The 22,227-nt window shown below is 35.4% G+C and overlaps 1 protein-coding gene across 3 annotated transcripts in view; it reads right to left on the bottom strand.

Annotated features, from left to right (window-relative positions):
* Positions 1 to 22,227, bottom strand: part of CRY1 (cryptochrome circadian regulator 1) — a 98,132-nt gene that overhangs the window by 31,768 nt on the left and 44,137 nt on the right. For all 3 annotated transcript variants that reach the window (XM_026010937.2, XM_026010936.2, XM_072741887.1), the window contains exon 2: positions 12,210 to 12,318. In XM_026010937.2, coding sequence (XP_025866722.1) covers positions 12,210 to 12,318 — 109 coding nt within the window. The remainder of the gene's footprint in view (positions 1 to 12,209; positions 12,319 to 22,227) is intronic.

Genomic DNA, 22,227 nt, shown 5'->3' with positions numbered 1-22,227 from the left:
ACAGGATCTAAAGTCAGACCTGAGTTCAAAGACTGACTCAACTATTTGCACAAATGGCTAAATTCTTTATGCCTGCTTCTTCACCTATAAAATGAATAGAACGTGAGTAATGTGCTTAGAGAGTACCTACCACATAATAAACACTATGTGTTTGCTGCAGTAAAATGAAAAAAAATCATACAGGGTTGCTGAAAGATTAAATAATACATGTAAATTGTTAAGGACATAGTACACAGTAAGTCCTCAATGAATGGCAGCTATTATTACTAGCCATTTATATACTTCTTCTTTAGTGAGTTGCAACTTATGTTTGCTTGGTTTTCTAGCACAGTGAATTTTTCTCTTGCGGACTTGTAAGAGCTCTCTAAATTTTGATGAACGCAACCTTTCTCTGCCATATATGCTACAACTTTTTTCCTAAATAGTTTGTAATTTTATGATTTTTTTTATAAAACATTTTTTTAGTTTTTAGATAAATGGTAGAGTTTAAAATAAGTCAATAACACTTTTGAAAAGGAAGGGAATCAAAATATAGACATTACTAGTAAAGATAAATTGGAGAAAACATAATAGGTTTATGGGCAGGTAAGCTTGCTAATATTTCACCCCAGAATTAAAGAGATTAACCCACCCAATGATAAGCAGCACCTTCCCTACAGTATATACTACCCCCATAAAACTTATCACACAGGAGAAAAGAATAGGATGTGTGCTCTCAGCCACTGAGAAGAAAAGGTACAATCTGAGCTATATTCATCTAGCTCCTTTTACTAAACTGATCAATGAAATCTTTTACTTCTTCCTTGGGGATAAATTAGTGAACATCTCTCCATAAGAAAAATGAAAAGCTAGGGAAGAGAAGGTTCCCCAAACATTAAATGTATTAATTCATACATGGAATGTTATAATTCTTATTACAGGGGGATACAATCCTAGGTCCCTCCCTCTTGGAGCTTACAGGAAGACTGGCAACACAAAGGTAAATTTAAGAAGTAAATACATAATAACTATTAGAAAAAAATATAATGCTATGGTAGAGAATATGGGGATGAGGGTAAGTTAGTAAACTAATTATCTACTCTTTCTTCTCCAATTCCACTTGCAAGGCCTTCAGTTGGTAATGAAAGTTTATATCCCTGATTGCTCCCTATCTTAGGTGGAAAGCACTCGGTATTTTACCATTAAGAATGACATTAGCTATGTTTTTAGTAGACCATCATTATCGGAGCACCTGGGTGGCTCCATTGGTTAAATGTCTGCTGTCAGCTCAGATCATGATCCCAGGGTCCTGGGATCAAGCTGCACATCAGGGAGCCTGTTTCTTCTCCCTCTGTCTCTCTCCCCCTACTCATGTTCTCATTCATTATGTTCTCTCTCAAATAGGTAAATAATTTTTTTAAAAGACAGCCTTTATCAAATTAATATTTACCAAGTTTATATTTCTAGTTTGCTTATTCCTAGTTTTAAGCAAACCATAAATGGATGCTGAATGCTTTTTCTTCATCTATTGTGATAACTCTAATAGCTTTTCCTTTATTCTTTTAATAGGAAGAATTACTTTAATTGATTTTTATAATGTTAAACCAACTTTGTATTCCTGGGATAAATTGAGGTAGTATTATTTTAAAATATTGCTAATTTCAATTTGTTAATATATTGTTAAGGATATGAGCCTGTTTCTGGGGGACACTGGCTATCCTTACTTTTTTTCTTAAGATTTCTTCCTCGGGTTTTGATATTAGAGTATGGTATTAAAGTTATGCTGGTCTCATAAAATAAGTGTTTTGGGGAATTGTTCCCTACATTTTCCTATGTTTTCTGAAAGGTGTTGTAAAACTGGTATGATTTCTTTCTCAAATATATGATAGAATTCACATCTAAAGCAATCTTGGGCCTGGAGTTTTATTTATAAGGAAGGTTTTCAATTACAAACTCAATTTTTTTTTAAAGAGATTTTATTTGAGGGATGCCTGGGTGGCTCGGTGGTTAAGCGCCTGCCTTTGGCTCAGGGCGTGATCCTGGTGTCCTGGGATTGAGTCCCACATCAGGCTCCCTGTATGGAGCCTGCTTCTCCCTCTGCCTAATAAATAAATAAAATTTTTAAAAATTTCTAAAAAAAAAAAAAAAAGAGAGAGAGATTTTATTTGAGAGAGAGAGAGAACGAGACAGAGCAAGCACACACATAGGCAGAGTGGCAGGCAGGGGGGAGAGGAAGAAGTAGGCTCCAGGCTGAGCAGGGAGCCCAATGTGGGTCTCGATCCCAGGACACTAGGATCATGACCTGAGCCAAAGGCAGATGCTTAACCAATGGAGCCACCCAGGCGCCCCTATAAGTTCAATTTCTTTAAGAGATATAGGGCTATTTGTGCTTGCTTCAGCAGCACATATACTAAAATAGGACTATTCATTTTTTTTCTGAGACTTTTATAACTCCTACTTTCAAGAAATTTTTCATCTTAGTCATATAATTTATTGGCATTGTTTTAACATCTTTTACTATCCTTTTGAAATTTAGAGAATCTCTATTGATATCCCCCTTTTTATTCCTGATAAAAGTAATTTTCTCCCTTTTTCACCCTGATCAATATTGTTAGTAGTTTATCAATTTAATCTTTTCGAAGACCTAGCTTTTGGCTTTGCTGACTGAATCAATCAGGGTTCATTCAGTCAGGAAAAGAAACCACATCAGCAGTTTGAACACAGAAAATTTAATATAAAGGATTATTAGCAAGTAAAAGGTGGTCAACAATGACAAAGAGTAAAAGAGAATGAGTTAAGGGTACACTATCAATATGGTATATAGTCACTAGTCATAGAAGTGGCTTCTGAGCACTTGAAATGTAGGTAGCTGGGACAGAGATGTGCTGTAAGCATAAAATATATGCTGGATTTCAAAGATTTCATATGAAAAAAAGTTAAAATAGCTTAAAATTTGAATAATCATCTTATATTGAAAGGAAAATATTTTGATATTCTGGGTTAAATATATTTTTTAAATGAAATATATATTTTTTTTAATTTTTATTTACTTATGATAGTCACAGAGAGAGAGAGAGAGAGGCAGAGACACAGGCAGAGGGAGAAGCAGGCTCCATGCACCGGGAGCCCGATGTGGGATTCGATCCCGGGTCTCCAGGATCGCGCCCTGGGCCAAAGGCAGGCGCCAAACCGCTGCGCCACCCAGGGATCCCAATGAAATATATTCTTAACCTTAACTTCATCTGTTTCTTTTTACTTTTTTTAATGTGGCGATTAGAAAATTTACAATTGCTTATGTGGCTTCTGTTGTCTAAGGTGTCCAAAATTAGCAATTGCAGAATGCAGCTACTAAGAAATTAAGAAAAGAACCCTCCATTGATATTCACACCTCAATGCCTGGGTTTTGCTGCCACAATAACACAAAACCTTCCCTGGAGGGAAAGAATTTGCCAAAGGGCTAGGCAGACCTGGTTCATAGGAATAGCACCTTGGGTGGCTGAAAAACTTCCTACAGGGTATAGGTGAGCTGGAGTTGGTCTGTGTAAGTGGCCTGGGGGCAGGGAAATTTGCCAGAGGATGTGGTTAGGCAGGGGCTTGTCCAAAAGGGAAGCTGAAATAAATACTACTGGGTCTCCCACATGCTCAACTGCTGGCTAATGTCCCAAGAAAAAAGCATAGGGCTACCAATAAGGAAAGCCACTTTTCTCCTATTATGACTTTGCAGAGAACTACCAACATCTGTTGACATAACCTAGCATCAAGTCAGCTGACAAAGGAGAAATATTAACAGCATCCAGCTTCACTATCACAAAGCAGGACCTAGAAGGATAGATTATAACTGAGAGACAATAAACTGAATATTGCAATTTATTTTCTCTATTGTTTGCCTGCTTTGTTTCATTGATTTCCATTCCTGTTTATTATTCCCTTTCTTCTACTTACTATACTATAGGCTTCATTTGTTCTTTTTTTCTATTTTTTAAGGTGGACTTAGTTCTTTGATTTTTTTCTAATAGAGTGCTAAAAGCTATTAATTGTCCTCAAAGCACTGCTGTAGCTGAATCCCATAAATGTTTGTTTTTTAATAGCAAGTTAAAGTTTAATATTTTAAAAACATTATCCTAGTATTAACACTATTTTTTAACTGAAGTATGTTAAGTCCCATAAATTTTTGTATATTATTTCTATTATCAGTTATAAATATCTGCAATTTTCTTACTATTTATTTCATTCTATTAAAGTCAAATAATATATTCTATAAAAGATGCCAGTTTTTAAAAAATTATTGATATGTTTTGTGGCTGAACATATGGTCTTAGTATTTCATATGCACTAAAAAAAAAAAAAAGTGTAGTTTTGGGGCATAGTGTTCTGCAAATATTAGTACACCAAAGTGGTTGATAGCATTATTCATATTATCCATATCTTCATTAATTTTTTTATATTCTATCAGTAACAGAATTTACCAGTTTGAGATTAACACATTTTATACTGTTAGTTGGTACATATATACATTTATAATGGTTATATCTTCTTGGTGTAAGATTGCTCTAAATTTCTCATATATATATTGTAAGATTTTTATTTATTTATTCATGAGAGATGCAGAGAGAGGCAGAGACATAGGCAGACAGAGAAGCAGGCTCCTCGCAGGGAGCCTGACGCATGACACAATCCCCATACCAGGGATCAAGCCCTGAGCCAAAGGCAGACGCTCAACAACTGAGCCACGCAGACATCCTGGTAATTTTGTCTTGAATTTGGCTTCCTTATGTTTACTGTTTACATCTTTTTCATTTCAAACTGTTAATTTTTTTTTATCTGAGTAGAGTTAATACAAAATGCTACGCTGGTTTCAGACCTACAACATACTGATTCAAATTCTCTATATGTTATACTATCCTCACCACAAATGTAGCTACCATCTGTGATTAAAAGACACTATTACTATTACAATATCATGGACTACATTCCCTATGCTGTGCCTTTTATTCCTGTGACTTATTCATTCTACAGCTAGAAACCTACATCTGTTTTTCATATTCTTATTTATATTTTTTAAAGATTTATTGATTTGAGAGAGAGAGAGAAAGCATGAGCAGGAGGAAGGGCAAAGGGAGAGGATGAGAGAATCCTTAAGCAGATTCCCCGCTGAGTAAGGAGCCCAATGCAGGGCTCCATCCCAGGACCCTGAGATCACGACCTGAGTCAAAATCAAGAGCTGGGAGCTTAACTGACTAAGCCCCCCAGGTGCCCCTCTTCATATTTTTAAAATGTCTCTTCTAATCAGTATACATTTGGGTTCTTGCTTATTCTTTATCCAGTCTGACAACTTGTGCCTTTTAAATGGTGAGCTTAAAGTAGACCATTTACACTGAATAAAATTGATATAGCTGAGCTTAAATTTATCCATCTGCTTTCATTTGAATGAGTCAAGTATTTTTAGTATTCCATTTTAAACTCTATTAACTTTTTTGAAATAGCTCTTTATGCTATTTTAGATCACTGTGCATTCTTATCACTGTCTACCTTCAAATCATATATTACTATTGAATAATATAAGAACTTATAGATACTTGTATTTCTTTTGCTTCCATCTTGTGTGGTCCTTTTATAAAATTTACTTTTGTATGTTATAAGCTTTTAATATTATCTCCTACAATTCACTGCTATTAGTTGGTTTTAACCTGTTAATAGTCTTTTAAAGAAAATAGGATAAATAACATAACTAAAAATAACAAAAAGGTTGGTCTTTTATATTTACCCACATATTTAGTGCTCTTTCATCTTTCTTGCAGATCCTGTCTTTCATCTAGATAACTTCCTTTCACCTAGCAGAGCTTCCTTTAGTATTTTGTATAGTATAAATCTGTGGAAATGAATTGTTCTGTTTTTGTCTACCTGAAAATGCCTTCATCTTACTTTTTTAAATCTATCTATCTATCTATCTATCTATCTATCTATCTATCTATGCCTACAACACCAGATAGCTATCTATCTATGCCTACAGCACCAGGTAGGTAGGTAGGTAGGTAGCTAGCTAGCTAGCTAGCTAGCTAGCTATGCCTACAGCACCAGGTAGGTATTCCCAGGCAGACTCCTATCCAAGTACTAATTGCTTAGCTTCTAAGATCAGACAAGATCAGGCACATTCATAATGGTACAGTCGTAGACTACCTTCTTCCTTTTTTAAAAAATTAATTATTTATTTATTTTGGGGGAGGGCAGAGGGAAAGAGAATTTCAAGCAGACTCCCCCCTGAGCTCAGAGCATGACACAGGGCTTCTCACAACCCTGACATCATGACTTGAGCCAATATCAAGAGCTGGATGCTTAACTGACTGAGCCACCCAGGCACCACTACTTTTTTTTTTAATGAATATTTCCGCTAAGTTAACAAAATTGTTTGTAGTTCTTTTTTTCTAAAAGATTTATTTATTTTTAGAAAGAGTACCCAAGTGAAGGGAGGGGCAAAGGGAGAGAATTTTTCTTTTTCTTTTTCTTTTTTTTTTTTTTTTTTGAGAATTTTTCAAGCAGACTACCCACTGAGTAAGGAGCCAATGCAGGGCTCAATCTCACAACCCACAAGATCATGACCTGAGATGAAACCAAGAGTTGGACGCTCAACCAAATGAGTCTCCCAGGCATCCCTTTTGTAGTTCTTTAAAGATGTCATTCAAGTACCATCTGGACTCAACTGTTTCCGATACAAACAAACAAACAAACAAACAACACTAACATTCTTATTGTGGCTCCCTGAATATGTCTTTACTCCTCTGCTGCTTATAGAATTTTCTAATTTTGGTTTTCAGTTAATTGATTTTGATGTGGTAATGTGGTTTTCTTTACATTTATGCTGTTTGGGGTTTTGTTGAGCATCTTGACTTGACACTGTCAAGTGTCAACTTTTATCAATTTTAGAAAATTCTTGGGGCACCTGGTTGACTCAGTCGGTTGAGCATCTGCCTTCAGTTCAAGTCATAATCCCAGGTCCTGGGATGGAGCCCTGCATCAGGCTCCCTGCTAAGCAGGGAGCCTGCTTCTCCCCTCCTCCTTACATGTGTGCTCTCTGTCTCAAATAAATAAATAAAATATTTGAAAAAAAATTTAGAAAATTCTTAATCATTGTATCTTCCAACATTTTTTTTCTGTCCCACTCTCTTTCCCCTCTTTTTTCCTAGGTCTATAGTTATACATATGTTAGGCCATTTACTATTGTTCCACAAGTGTCAGACTCCACATGTGACCATGAAAAGCTTGGTAGATTTTGACTGGTTTCTTTTTACTCTCAACTATAGTGGATTCCCTTCTTTTTCTGCTGTGTCCCCATGGATAGAGACATGAGTCTCTTTTCTATGAAAGGTTCATCTCTTTAAGGAATTTAGTTTAGGTTTCTCTGTGGCCTCAACTCCCTAGTAGGTTAAAAAAAAAAAAAACCAACCCATGATTTTGTGGCATATTCACTTTCTTCTCATTGTTGAGATATTAGCCTTAGCAACATATTTATGAATGTCTCTTCTGGGACGAGGAAAACAAAAGCAAATTAAACTATTGGAAAAAAATAAAAATAAAAAATAACTATTGGGAATACACCAAAATAAAAAGCTCTGCACAATGAAGGAAATGAACAAAACAAAAAAGACAATCTACTGAATGGAAGACAATATTTGCAAATGATATATCCAAAATATATAAAGAGCTTATAAAACTCAACATCAAAATCCCCCCCCAAAATCTGATTTAAAATGGCCAAATGACTCTCAGTTTGTTTCCTATAGCTAAGAGTCTCTTATGGCATTAAGGAGGGCACTTGATGTCCTGAGCACTGGGTATTATATGCAACTGATGAATCAATCATTAAACTCTATCTCTGAAATGAATAATATACTATACATTAATTAATTAAATTTAAATTTACAAAATGGTTAAAGGATCTGAATAAACATTTTTCAAAGAAAATATACACATGGCCAACAGATAAAAAAAAAAGGATGCTCAATATAACTCATCATCAGGGAAATGCAAATCAAAACCACAAATAAGATACCATCTCACACCATTCAGGATGGCTAGTATTAAGACAAGGAATAACAAGTGTTGGCAAGACTGTGGTGAAAAAGAAACCTCGATGCAATGTTGGTGGGAATATGGACTAGTGCGACCACTGTAGAAAACAGTATAGAGAGAAAAAAAAAAAAAGAAAACAGTATAGAGGTTCCTCATAAAATTAAAAATAGAAATACCATATGATCCAGTAATTCCACTACTGGGTATCTACCCAAAGAAAATGAAAACACTAATTCAAAAGATATATGTACCTCTATGTTTGCTGCAGCATTATTTATAACAGTCAAGATACAGAAGCAACCTAAGTATCTACTGACAGATGGATGAATAAAGATGATGTTGCGTGTGTGTGTCTACACACACACACACACACACACACTAGACTATCAGTCACAAAAAAGAATGAAATCTTGCCATTTACAACAATACAAATGGACTTAGAGTATATTATTCTAAGTGAAATAAGTAAGACAGGGAAAGGCAAATATATGATTTCACTTATTTATGGAATCTAAAAAACAAAACAATTAACAAACAAACCAAACAGACTCTTAAATACAGAGGACAAACTGGTGGTTGCCAGATGGAAGGTGGGTAGGAAAAGGAACAAAATAGATAAAGGAGATTAACAGATACAAACTTCCATTTATAAAATAAATAAGTCATGGAGATCAAAAGGTACAGCATAGAGAATATCATCAATAATATATAACCTTGTATGGTGACAGACGGTGACCACACTCACAGTGAGCACTAATACATAGAATTGTTAAGCTGATACACTCTATACCTGAAACTAATATAATATTGAATGTCAAGGGCAGCCCCAGTGGTGCAGCGGTTTAGCGCCGCCTGCAGCCCGGGGTGTGATCCTGGAGACCCAGGATCGAGTCCCACGTCAGGCTTCCTGCATGGAGCCTGCTTCTCCCTCTGCCTGTGTCTCTGCCTCTCTCTCTCTCTGTCGAATTAAAAAAAAAAATTGAATGTCAATTATACTTCAATAATAAAGAAAAAAAAGAAAACATAAATGAAATCATATCACTCCTACTCAAAAATTTCTATGGCATCCCATTTCATTCAGAGTAACAGCCAAACTTTTAAACATGGTCTATAAACAGAGTCCTGTGATCTGGCTCCTTGCAACCTCTTTGACCCTTTCTCTGCTTTTCACTCACTGCTTCTAGTCATGCTAGCCTTCTTGTTGTTCCTAAACAAGTCATAGCACACTTCCATATGAAGGCCTTTGTAACTCCTGTCCCCTCTGCCTACAACATTCTTTCCCCATGTTACAGTAATCTTAGCAGCTCAAAATGATCCTCACAAGTCTGTCAATTAACTAGATGGTGTGGTTCTGTTGATCTCACCCGGGCTCACAAATGAGCTTGCAATCAGCTGACAGCTTGGCAGAGCCTAAAGGATCTAAAATAATCTCTCTTCTACATCTCAGACGTTGGTGCTGGCTGTTGATTGGCCCTCTATCTCTACACAGTCTCCCATAATTTGATATTTTAGCCAGTACTCTCTGCATGATACAAAAAGCTTTCTAAAAGGGCAAAGGCAGACTTCAACGTTGCATGAGGCTTAGGATTTGGAACTCAGTGTCGTCCTTGGCAGTTGGTCAAAATAAGTTATATGGCCACCCCAGATTTAAACTTGACCTTTTGATGGAACAAGGTGCAAAATGTTGTGGATTCACAATATCACACTCCAGATATTTACATGGCTCAGTCCCTTCACATGTTTGCCATATAGATCATCTTCGAAGTTAAGCTTCCCATGATTCCATATAAAGTAATTACCCTTCCCTCACCTCAGCACTTAATATCCCACACTTTATTTTAGTACCTATTACTGCCTGACATTGCATATTTACTAGTTTATTATCTGCCTCCTTCCCACTATCATATAAGCTCTGCCAAGGTAGGAATGTCTTCTCTTTGGTTCACCAGAACATCCATACCCCCTTGAACTCTGTCTTGTACATAATAGGCACTCAATCACTATCTGCTGAATTAATCTCTTATTCAAATAAGCATGTGCAGTGGTTCAACATTTAGAAAACAATCAACGTGACAGATCACATCAATAAAAGAAAAGACAAGAACCATATGATCCTCTCAATAGATGCAGAGAGAGCATTTGACAAAATACAGCATCCATTCCTGATTAAAACTCTTCAAAGTGTAGGGATAAAGAGAATATTTCTCAGTATCATAAAAACCTTTATGTAAAGCCCATAGTGAATATCATTCTCAATGGGGAAACACTGAGAGCCTTTCCCCTAAGATCAGGAACATGACAGGGATGTCTATTCTCACCACTGCTATTCAACATAGTACTAGAAGTCCTAACCGCAGCCATCAAACAACAGAAAGAAAAAACATTCAAATTGGCAAAGAAGAAGTCAAACTCTCCCTCTTTGCAGATGACATGATACTGTAAATAGAAAACCCAAAAGACTCCACCCCAAAATTGCTAGAACTCATATAGCAATTCAGCAATGTGGCAGGATACAAAATCAATGCCCAGAAACCAGTGGGATTTCTATACACTAACCATGAGACTGAAGAAAGAGAAATTAAGGAATCAATCCCATTCACAATCGCACCCCAAACCATAAGGTACCTAGGAATAAACCTAACCCAAAGAGGTAAAGGATCTATACTCTAAAAACTACAGCGCACTTCTGAAAGAAATTGAGGAAGACATAAAGAAATGGAAAAACATCCCACACTCATGGATTGGAAGAATAAATATTGTGAAAATGTCTATGCTACCCAAGGCAATTTACACATTCAATGCAATTCCTATTAAACTACCACGGACTTTCTTCAGAGTTGGAACAAATAATCTTAAATTTACAAATTTAAGATTTGGAATGGAATCAGAAAGACCCCAAATAGCCAGAGGAATGTTGAAAAAGAAAACCAAAGCTGGGGACATCACAATGCCTGACTTCTGGCTGTATTACAAAGCTGTGATCATCAAGATAGTATGGTACTGGCACAAAAACAGATAGATCAATTGAACAGAAAAGAGAACCCAAAAATGGACTCTCAACTCTATGGTCAACTCATCTTTGACAACACAGGAAAGAATATCCACTGGAAAAAAGACAGACTCTTCAATAAATGGTGTTGGGAAAATTGGACAGTCACATACAGAAGAATGAAACTGGACCATTCTCTTACACCATACACAAAGATAAACTCAAAATGGCTGAAAGATCTAAATGTGAGACAAAAATCCATCAAAATACTAAAGAACACAGGCAACACCCTTTTTGAACTTGGCCACAGCAACTTCTTGCAAGACCCATCTTATGATGGGAAATAAAAGCAAAAATGAACTACTGGTACTTAATCAAGATAAAAAGCTTCTGCACAGCACAGGAAACAATCAACAAAGCTAAAAGACAACCTACAGAATGGGAGAAGATATTCGCAAATGACATATCAGATAAAGGGCTAGTATCCAAGATCTATAAAGAACTTATCAAACTCAACACCCAAGAAACAAACAATCCAGTCTTGAAATGGGCAGAAGACATGAACAGACTCTTAACTATAGGGAACAAACTGATGGTTACCAGAGAAGAGGGGGTGGTGGGGGGTAAGGGATGGGTGAAATAAATTAAGAGTCTGTTTTCTTGATTTTTTTTCCCTTTGCTTGCTTGTTTCTTAAATTCCACATAGGAATGATGTCATATGGTATTTGTCTCTCTATGACTTATTTCGCTTAGTATTTGCTAAGCATGGCACATATGGTGTAAAATATGTGTGTCCTATCTTTGTTATTAGAAAGGGGGATGGTAACACACATAAATGCAGATTTATATATATTGATGGACCTACAGGTATTAGATAAATAGATACAGATACATACACATATATAGTCTTATTAATGCAAAAAAAATTTCTAATGCATACATAAGAAATTGGTAGTAGTTGTTGCTTCTGGGAAGGGAACTAGAACTTTAAGGCAGAAGGAAGATTTAACTTTTCATTGTAAATCACTTTTTTCACTGTCTGATTCTGCCATGTGAACTTTTATTAAATAAAAAGAATTTCCCAAAACTTAAATTACCTCAAATACTTTATATATCAAATATGTGTCTTCTCTGACAAAAGATTATTACTTTATGCAAAGATTTTTAAGATTACCTTAAAAAGCCTGGGAAACACATCTGCTGGCTGTCCACGAATCACAAACAGACGAGAGTTTAACTTTCGCAGATTGGCATCAAGGTCTTCAAGACATTGAAGCAAAAATCTACAGAGAAAAATATTAGAATTCTTAAACATGCATGTTTAGAAGATAAAGTATTACAAAAGCATATTATTCTAAAAATTGATATGCCAACCTCATAATTTTATTAGCTCTTATCTTATTTCTAACTGATCTATAAATTACTATTTTCAGAAATTATATTTATAATCTTTTAATTACAAGTTTCTTGGTGTTTTAATATAATCCCTAAATTAAATCACTAACTTCCATTGAAATAATAGTGAGTGAATGTTAGCAATGTTTAATTTGTAAACATAAAAATTATATAATTAAATGAAGTGATTTGTTTCATTGATGAAATGAACTCAGGTTCAAACAGAGAAGCCACTTTGAAAAATCTAGGACATTTTTTTCTACTGAAAAAAAATGGAAACATCCTATTTAATCACTCCAAGCAAGTGAGTAATTTAAGAATTTGAGTATTAGGGGCTATTGTAATCATCTAAGAGAGAGAAAACATAATGCCAAATTTCAAGTTTCTTATATAATTAAAAAAACTGATAATAAGTTGTTAAATTATGTGGCATTAACTCAGTTAATTCCAGGTTAATTAAAAAAGAAAAATTCCATGAGACAGATGGATTTTTCTCAATGAAATAAGTATCAACAAGATTTACACATGATAGATATGTTGGGAAATTCTGGGGCAGCACCAAAAGACTGCTTACTGTACATCTTTTATTGTGAAGAAATGGAGCAGTCTCTAAGGGCAAATCTGAAAAAGAGGTCACCCCTGGAAAATTCAACCTGTTTGCCTCATGTTAATTTCTCTAACATTTCATGTAGATTTTATTCCCCTCAGCTGGACATATCTTATTTCCTCTTAATTCTGCTTCTTTCATGTATCTGATCACAAGGTTAAATATTTGTATGCCTTTTTTTTTTTTTTAACTACAGGGATTACATGTAATCACATGGTCTCTGAGAATAGTGATTGTGTCTTACTTGTGAGTAGTAAATATGAATGAAAGGCATGTTTCAGAAATGTGTTGTTCAATACTGTAGCTACTAAGAACATATAGTCATTTAAATTTAATCAAAATTAACAGTTCAGTTTCTCAGTCACACTTGCCACACTTTAAGGCCTCTCAACAGCCACGTGTGCCTACTCGTACCATATTGGACAGCACAGGTGAAGAACATTTCCATCACTGCAGAAAGTTCTACCGGATACCATTATTCTAGGAAGTTGTTCAGTCCAAATCATCTGCCTATTCTGATCCCATCATTTCATCAAGAAAGTTTTGTTAATTTTTTAGTTGTAGTTATTAGTAACATCAGTATACTTAGTCAAGTTTGATATTCTTTTCACTGAGGACTCACAAGGACTCCCATCATATCACTTTTAGGATGCCGCATAATTGTCTTTAAACAAATAGGAAATAAACTCTTCTATCTTCACATTTATGTTTTACCTCATACCTGCTCTGTCTGGGTTTGGAACCAGTCACTGCTCTAACACTGACCCCTATCCCAACCTACCACCACAAATGTACAAATACTTTGGGGGAGAAGATTGTTATTGTTAAACCAATACAAAAGTACCTGAGTTTTAGAAAGTTATCCATAATTGAATAATTTATCATGTTTGGTGATGTTTATTAGAAAGCATCTAATTTTATGTATTTGCTTGATAAAAGTTTTTTTTACACTGTAGCAGTCAGATAAAAAATTAAGAAGTTGAATGAACTAGCAAATTTACATTTTCTTAAACAGTACAAAACTAAAATGTCCTGGAAGGATAATCCAAGGCAGATATAATCCTCAAATCTCTTTTGTACCATTAGTTTCAGAATGGAAATGTTTCCATATGGTGAAACAGGTCAATGACAGATGGGGAAAAAATGGGAAAAGAAAAAAAAAAAACCTGATTAATGCATAAAATAAACAAGTAAGCCTGGATTAATTAATAACTGGCCTTATTTTTCCCTTTCTTGTTCACAGGCTAAATAAACATTCTTAATTCTTTTCAATAAACACCCTATGAACCAAAAACAATGTAGAGAGAGTGGGGATCCCTGGGTGGCGCAACGGTTTGGCGCCTGCCTTTGGCCCAGGGCGCGATCCTGGAGACCCGGGATCGAGTCCCACGTCGGGCTCCCGGTGCATGGAGCCTGCTTCTCCCTCTGCCTGTGTCTCTGCCTCTCTCTCTCTCTCTCTCTATCATAAATAAATAATAATAAAAAAATTTTTTAAAAAAACACTGTAGAGAATGCTATGGACTAAAGCAACATGCTACAATGGAAAATGCAACCAAAGAGATAATTTTGTTTTGATACTGCATAAAACAAAGGAATAGATATATTTAAGTATGTTGTTTTTCTTCCATAGTATGATGTTTTTCTTCCACAGATGTTATCATCTATAGCATTGTAATTTCACATAAAAATTAAAGAAGTACACCCAAATACAGAGAAGTAAATACAAATATATGTACTTTAAAAAATATAGTACCTTTGCACTGTGACTTCTAAACCCAAATGCATCTATTATTTTCATAAGATAAAATTTGCACATATTTACTTATGCTATATGTACATAAGAAAAGTATTGGCAGGATACTTACAAATTATTAGTAACAGCTACCTTTGGGGAGTGGGAATTTGGGGTGGGAGTAAAGATGAGAGAAACATGCTTGCTTTTTTTTCTTTTACTTCATAAAAGGTACAAAATTGATAAGGAACATACAGTCTTTCAGAGTAAAACAAACAGAAATACTGTATCTACTGCAAACATGGCTTAACACAGTAAATATCTTTTCAAAGCAATAGACATACTTCTATGGCATCAATTTTGATGGTTTCATAGCATTCCATTACATGGATGTCACATAATTTAACAAGTCTAGCAACAAATTACTGTCCTCTAATAAATCCTGAAAAGTGCAATTTTCCTTACCTATGTGACAGGGATAGTAATAGCATGTGTGAGAATTAAATTAACTAATACACTTGAAGCCCTCAGAACAGTGGCTGATCCATAATAAGCACAATTATGTGTTATCTATTATTTTTGGTCACCTTCTTCATATTCTTCATACCACTTGTGTTCTAGCCCTTGTTATCTCTCTCTCCTGAATGTGACTTTGAACAAATAATACCTTGTATTATTTATTGCAATGCCTTAACACCTTCCTACCAACATCTCTTCCCTATTCTTTTTTTTTTATAAGGAAATTGGATTTTTTTAAATAATTTTTTATTTATTTATGATAGTCACACACAGAGAGAGAGAGAGTGAGAGAGGCAGAAACACAGGCAGAGGGAGAAGCAGGCTCCATGCACCGGGAGCCCGACGTGGGATTCGATCCCGGGTCTCCAGGATCGCGCCCTGGGCCAAAGGCAGGCGCCAAACCGCTGCGCCACCCAGGGATCCCATCTCTTCCCTATTCTAATCCATTTTATGTACTACACCAAATCTTTTTTTTTTTTAATTTTTATTTATTTATGATAGAGAGAGAGAGAGAGACAGAGAAAGAGAGAGAGAGAGGCAGAGACACAGGCAGAGGGAGAAGCAGGCTCCATGCACCGGGAGCCCGATGTGCGATTCGATCCCGGGTCTCCAGGATCGCGCCCTGGGCCAAAGGCAAGCGCTAAACCGCTGCGCCACCCAGGGATCCCTACACCAAATCTTTCTGAGGATAAAGAACACATTATTTTGCTTGGCCACTATCTTAGGGTTCCAGGATCATTTCTTTCTTTCTTTTCTTTCTTTCTTTCTTTCTTTCTTTCTTTCTTTCTTTCTTTCTTTTTTTTAAAGATTTTATTTATTTATTCATGAGAGATACAGTGAGAGAAGGGCAGAGACACAGGCAGAGGGAGAAGCAGGCTCCGTGCCGGGAGCCCGACGCGGGACTCCAGGATCACACCCTGGGCCAAAGGCAGGCGCTAACCGCTGAGTCACCCAGGGATCCCCCCCAGGATCATTTCTTACCATTCCCCCTTCCTTCCCACCATATGAAACTACTCTTCTTGCCACATATCCACTCTCCTGGAATTTGCTCCATGATCTTCCCTCAGCCTAGAATTTCCTTCTCTTCAATTTCCATCTCTTCAAGTTCATATCCTATTTATCTTCAGTCTTTGAGGTGAAAGTAATTTCCCCATCATCTAAACTACCATAGGATACAATGGCCTCATCCTAGAGAAATGTTCATATTCTCTTTATATTATAGCTATCATATATAGACATCACCTTCTGATGTATTTCAAATATATCAGATGTATTTGAAATTAAGTATCTATGTATTCTTCCCCTTCTGATGTATTTCAAATTAGTATCTATGTCTCTTTCCTAACTGTGCAGTTTTTTTTTTTATAATTTTTTTTTAATTTTTTATTTATTTATGATAGTCACAGAGAGAGAGAGAGAGAGGCAGAGACACAGGCGGAGGGAGAAGCAGGCTCCATGCACCGGGAGCCCGATGTGGGACTCGATCCCGGGTCTCCAGGATCGCGCCCTGGGCCAAAGGCAGGCGCCAAACCGCTGCGCCACCCAGGGATCCCCACTGTGCAGTTTTCTTACCCTGTGTTTTGGTTTCTATATTTAGTAAACAAATGCCATGTGATCAAAATAACCTATTGAAAAAATTAAAAATAGAATTAAAAAAAAGCCCAAACCCATAGAGTTATCTTGTTTGTTGAAAAAACTAGAAACACTATAAAATCACCTGGTAGAATTACTAGCACTTGATAATGCAGAAGTTATCATTATTCTCCTCTTGGAATAATTTATATTTCTAAAAAAAGTAACATATTTCTATATGTAAATACTTGAGCATGAAAACAGAAGATAATTAGCTGGATGCTTACATCTGTATGGAGAATTGTCTCAGATTCATAATTTCTCTTGAATGTGACTTTGAACAAAGGGTCATTGAAAATCTTTCCCAGTGACAAGGCAATGTGAACATGAATAGATATATAACAGAAGCAAGGGAAACAAAAGCAAAAATAAACTATTGGGACTACATCAAAATAAAAAGCTTCTCCACAGAGAAGGAAACAATTAACAAAACTAAAAGACAACTTACTGAATGGAGGAAGATATTTAAAAACGACATATTCCAATAAAAGGTTAGTATGCAAAATATATAAGAACTTAACACCCAAACATACAACTTAACACCCAAAAAACAAATAATCAATTAAAAATGAGCAAAAGAAATGAATAGACATTTCTTCAAAGAAGACATCCAGATGGCCAACAGATACATGAAAAGATAAACATCATGCATCATCAGGGAACTGCAAATCAAAACCACAATGACAAACAACCTCACACCTATGAGAATGGCTAAAATCAAAAACTCAAGAAACAAGTGTTGGTGAGGATGGGAGAAAAAGGAACTTTTGTGCACTGGTGATGGGAATGCAAACCGGTGCAGTCATGCTATAGACAGTATAGAGGTTCCTCAAAAAGTTTAAAATAAAAAATTTAAAAATTTAAATAAAATAAAAAGTTTAAAAATAGAACTTTCTTATAATCCAGGATTGCACTATTGGGTATTTACCCAAAAAACACAAAAACACTAATTCAAAGGGATACACACACCCCTGTTTATTATAGCATTATTTAAAATAATCAAACAATGAAAGCAGCCCAAGTGTCCATCAAAAGATGGATAAAGAAGATATACAGATATACATATATTTAGATATACCATGGAATATTACTCAACCATAAAAAGGAATGAAACCTTGGCAATTACAATAACATATAGTCATCTAGAAAGTATAATGCTAAGTGAAATAAGCCAGTCAGAGAAAAACAATAGGATTTCACTCATATGTGGAATTTAAGAAATAAAACAAATTAACAGGGATCCCTGGGTGGCACAGCAGTTTAGCGCCTGCCTTTGGCCCAGGGCGCGATCCTGGAGACCCGGGATCGAATCCCACATTGGGCTCCCGGTGCATGGAGCCTGCTTCTCCCTCTGCCTATGTCTCTGCCTCTCTCTCTCTCTCTCTCTCTCTCTCTCTGTGTGACTATCATAAATAAATAAAAATTTTAAAAAAATAAAAATAAAACAAATTAACAAAGGAGGGGATAAGAAAGAGACAAATCAAAAAACAGACTTCTAACTACAGAGAATGAACAGATGGCTATCAGAGGGGAGGTGGGTGGGAGAATGGATGAAATAGGGAAGGGGACTGAGAGTACACTTATCTTGATGAGCACTGAGTAATATACAGAATTGCTGAATCGCTATATTTAGACCTGAAATGAATATAACACTGTATGTTAACACTAGAATTAAAATTACACACACACACACACACACACACACACACACACACACACACACGACACAGTGCAATTAAGATCCTGAATCAACTTATCTAAGTATATAATCCTTCCTTGATAATAGCATAAAATGAAACCTCTAATATCCGAGAGGTTCAAAGTATCAACTCATTGACATGTAAGATTTCTTTTCAGTGCTAAAGGAATAATAATGTCATTTGAAAGGGTGTTATATAAAAATCTAACCTTTCATCCTTTACCCTTAATCAGGAAGAGTCAGTTCTGCCAAAGTTCAGATTCAGTGTGTTCCAGAGAACACATCAATTTCAGCCTTTATATATTACATGTGCCTCAGAACAGACCTCTAATATTCAATGGAATAATTCAATATAATACTTTGAAAATACATAAGGTACACTTTTAACAGGAACATATTTTCTGATCTTCTCTTAATGTGGCATATTACGATACCCATTTGGAGGCTCAGTTAATAAAGCTATTAACCACATGCAACAGGTTAGTTTTTAAAGACCAAAAAAGGGTAGTAAAACTCACTACAACTCTTTGCATAATTATATTAGCTATACAGAAGCACAGTTCTCCTGTTATTTACATTACTAATTGCATCACTTCAAAATAAATAGAATGGGTGTTAAGTAAGAAAATAAACTCCTTAGCTTTAAAAATATTAAAGTTTTTTTAAACCTCCAGAGATCACTAACTTACTGCCATTAGAAAAGAAAAAAAAAAGCTACATGCCATGAGTTTCCTTATACCATTTCCAACAGATGATTTCAACATGAATCAACAGAAATAGTTTCTTAAAGTAGGTCATTGCTATAGCAACCAATGGGCGGTTTGGTATACTCCCCGTCACAATGACCTACTTTCTCGCCTGTGCTAGAATAGCTTTATGTAACCAGAATTTCTAGTTCTGTCTATAAAATAGTCTAAAAAAGGCAATGATGGGATACAACATAATCCCACGGTTGTTGAAAACAAGGCATACAAATTAACATGTATCATACCAGATTAAAACCATCTGGTTCTTCACTTTAGTTTATAAAATATATCTTATCATATGCTCAAAGAAGAAAATTACACTTAGAGTATCTAAATCAAAATAATTCATTGCTGACCCTAAAAAGCTAATTTAAAAAATAATTAAAATCACATAGAAAATATCTTCCATCCTCTGCATGAAACAATCCCTGGGTCTTGGGATTGAGCCCCAGGGCCAGCTCCCTACTCAGTGGGGAGTCTGCTTCTCCCTCTTCCTCTGCCGTTCTTCCCACTTGTGTTCTCTCTCTCTCAAATAAACAAAATCCTTTAAAAAAATAAAATAAAAATTAGGGTCTGAACATATTAATTATAATAAGAAAACAAGCAGACAATCTTAGTCATTAACCAAAGTCTATGGTGTTGTATTAGAAAACTTGAAAATTATGGGATCCCTGGGTGGCGCAGCGGTTTGGCGCCTGCCTTTGGCCCAGGGCGCGATCCTGGAGACCCGGGATCGAATCCCACGTCGGGCTCCCGGTGCATGGAGCCTGCTTCTCCCTCTGCCTGTGTCTCTGCCTCTCTCTCTCTCTGTGACTATCATAAATAAAAATTAAAAAAAAAAAAAAAAAGAAAATTATAAGTAGCAAACTTTCTCTCTATAAATTGAATAAAGTTTGGATATGATTTTTTTTTGGCTTGTGACAAATTTTTGGTGCTTTCATTTAATAATCATTAAATAATCATTATTCAGATTGTTAGAATATTTGTGATATACATTTTCCCTAAAGAGAATAGTTTAATTTTCAATAATAATTAAGCATATATTTTTAAATAAATTTTTTACTTTGCCAGGCTCTAATAGTCATAAATCACAGAATTTATAACATAACACAATGTTGCTTTTTACAACAAATATTTTGCAGTGTCCTCTTTTAAATTCTGAAATTTAAATAAAAATTTAAAAAAAGAAATTTATAGATAATATAGCATATCTATATGCACAAATTTAAAGCATTAATTTAATACTTTACTGTAATATATGGGAGAAATTAAAGGAAGGTCACTTATATTTTAAAAATAACACATACTTCCAAATGTAAATATCTGAGTATAACAAAAGAAAACAATGAATTAGTTGAATGCCTAACCTACATCCAGAATCATTTTAAATTCAAGAGCTACAAAAACAGAGTGATACAGTTGTATTATTGGTGACTCAAACACTGTAAGTAGTACTGCCTTTGGTGACATGATTTTCTGTAATGTTGAGTAAGACTTAGTAAAAATTCTAGACAAAAAGTACAATCTTTCCTTAATTTACAAAGGAGATAAATACATTCTAGGAAAACGGTATACATTAAAATTTCATAAGGAGGCACTTGCATGGCTCAGTCTCTTAAGCAGCAAAGAATCTGCTTCTCCCTCTACCACTCCTGATCCCCCTGCTTGTGCTCTCTCTGTCAAATAAATAAAATCTTAAAAAAATACAATAAAAATTTCATAAGAAATACCTAGCACTTACATGTAAACATGGACTTAGGCTCTAGATTCAGAGAATTTCATAAGTTTTTCACTTACATGAAACATCTGGCAGAATATTTGAAAGTTATTGGGACTCAAGACAACAATTTATCTTGAGAGACTGTCCTGAACATTGCAAAAAGTCTTTCATTCTTGGCCTCTCCTCACTAATTCCACTAGTGCCCTCCAATTATTGTGATGAACAAAGATGCCCCACAAATTCCTAAAACACCTCTAAGGAGTGATATTATTCATTATTCACATAATTTCATTGATTTGAGAAATAGAAGATAAGTGATAGGTATATTCAATGCTCAAGAAGCTGAAAATCTAGAAACTTAAAAATATACATGATGTGTATGAATATAATAGAACCTGCCAGGTAGAATGCAACATATATTATAAGAGATATGTATGGATAACATTACTATTGCTTTAAAAAAATCAAGAGGGAAAGGGTACCAGGGTGACTCAGTGGGTTGAGCCTCTGCCTTCGGCTCAGGTTATGATCCCTGTGTCCTGGGATCGAGTCCTGAGTCAGGCTCCCAGCTCAGCAGAAAGTCTGCTTCTCCCTCTGGTTCTCACCCCTGTTCATGCACACGTGCATGTTCTCTCTCTCTCAAACAAATAAAATCTTAAAAACAAACAAACAAACAAACAAACAAAAAAACAAGAGGGAGAAATCACTTTTTGATTTCTTTTTTTGAGATGGGGAAAAATTTAGGCAAAAATTTCAAAGATGTGCTGATCATAGAGAGAGGCCTTGCAATTATTAGTATGATTTTAATAGCTGGATATAGGGAGCGAGAATTACTGGCTACTGGACTGTAACCTCCTTAGACTGGGACTCGATCTTGTTATCCACTTTCCAGCGCCTAGACAATGTATAACATATAGCAGAAGTTCAAAAAATATTTATCTAATGACTAACCAAATAAATTCATGAAGGCAAGAGAAAGAGATTTTTTCCCCAAGCTTTTATTTAAATTCCAGTTAGTTCACATACAGCATAAATTAATATCAGTTTCAGGTATACAATATAGTGATTCAACACTTCCATGTAACACCCAGTGCTCATCACAACAAGTGCACTCCTTAATCCCCATCACCTATTTAACCCAC

This window comes from Vulpes vulpes, chromosome 16, assembly GCF_048418805.1.
Source record: "Vulpes vulpes isolate BD-2025 chromosome 16, VulVul3, whole genome shotgun sequence".
Classification (NCBI taxonomy): domain Eukaryota; kingdom Metazoa; phylum Chordata; class Mammalia; order Carnivora; family Canidae; genus Vulpes; species Vulpes vulpes.
Note: the sequence above shows the minus strand (reverse complement) of the source record. Positions and strands in the feature narration are given on the sequence as shown.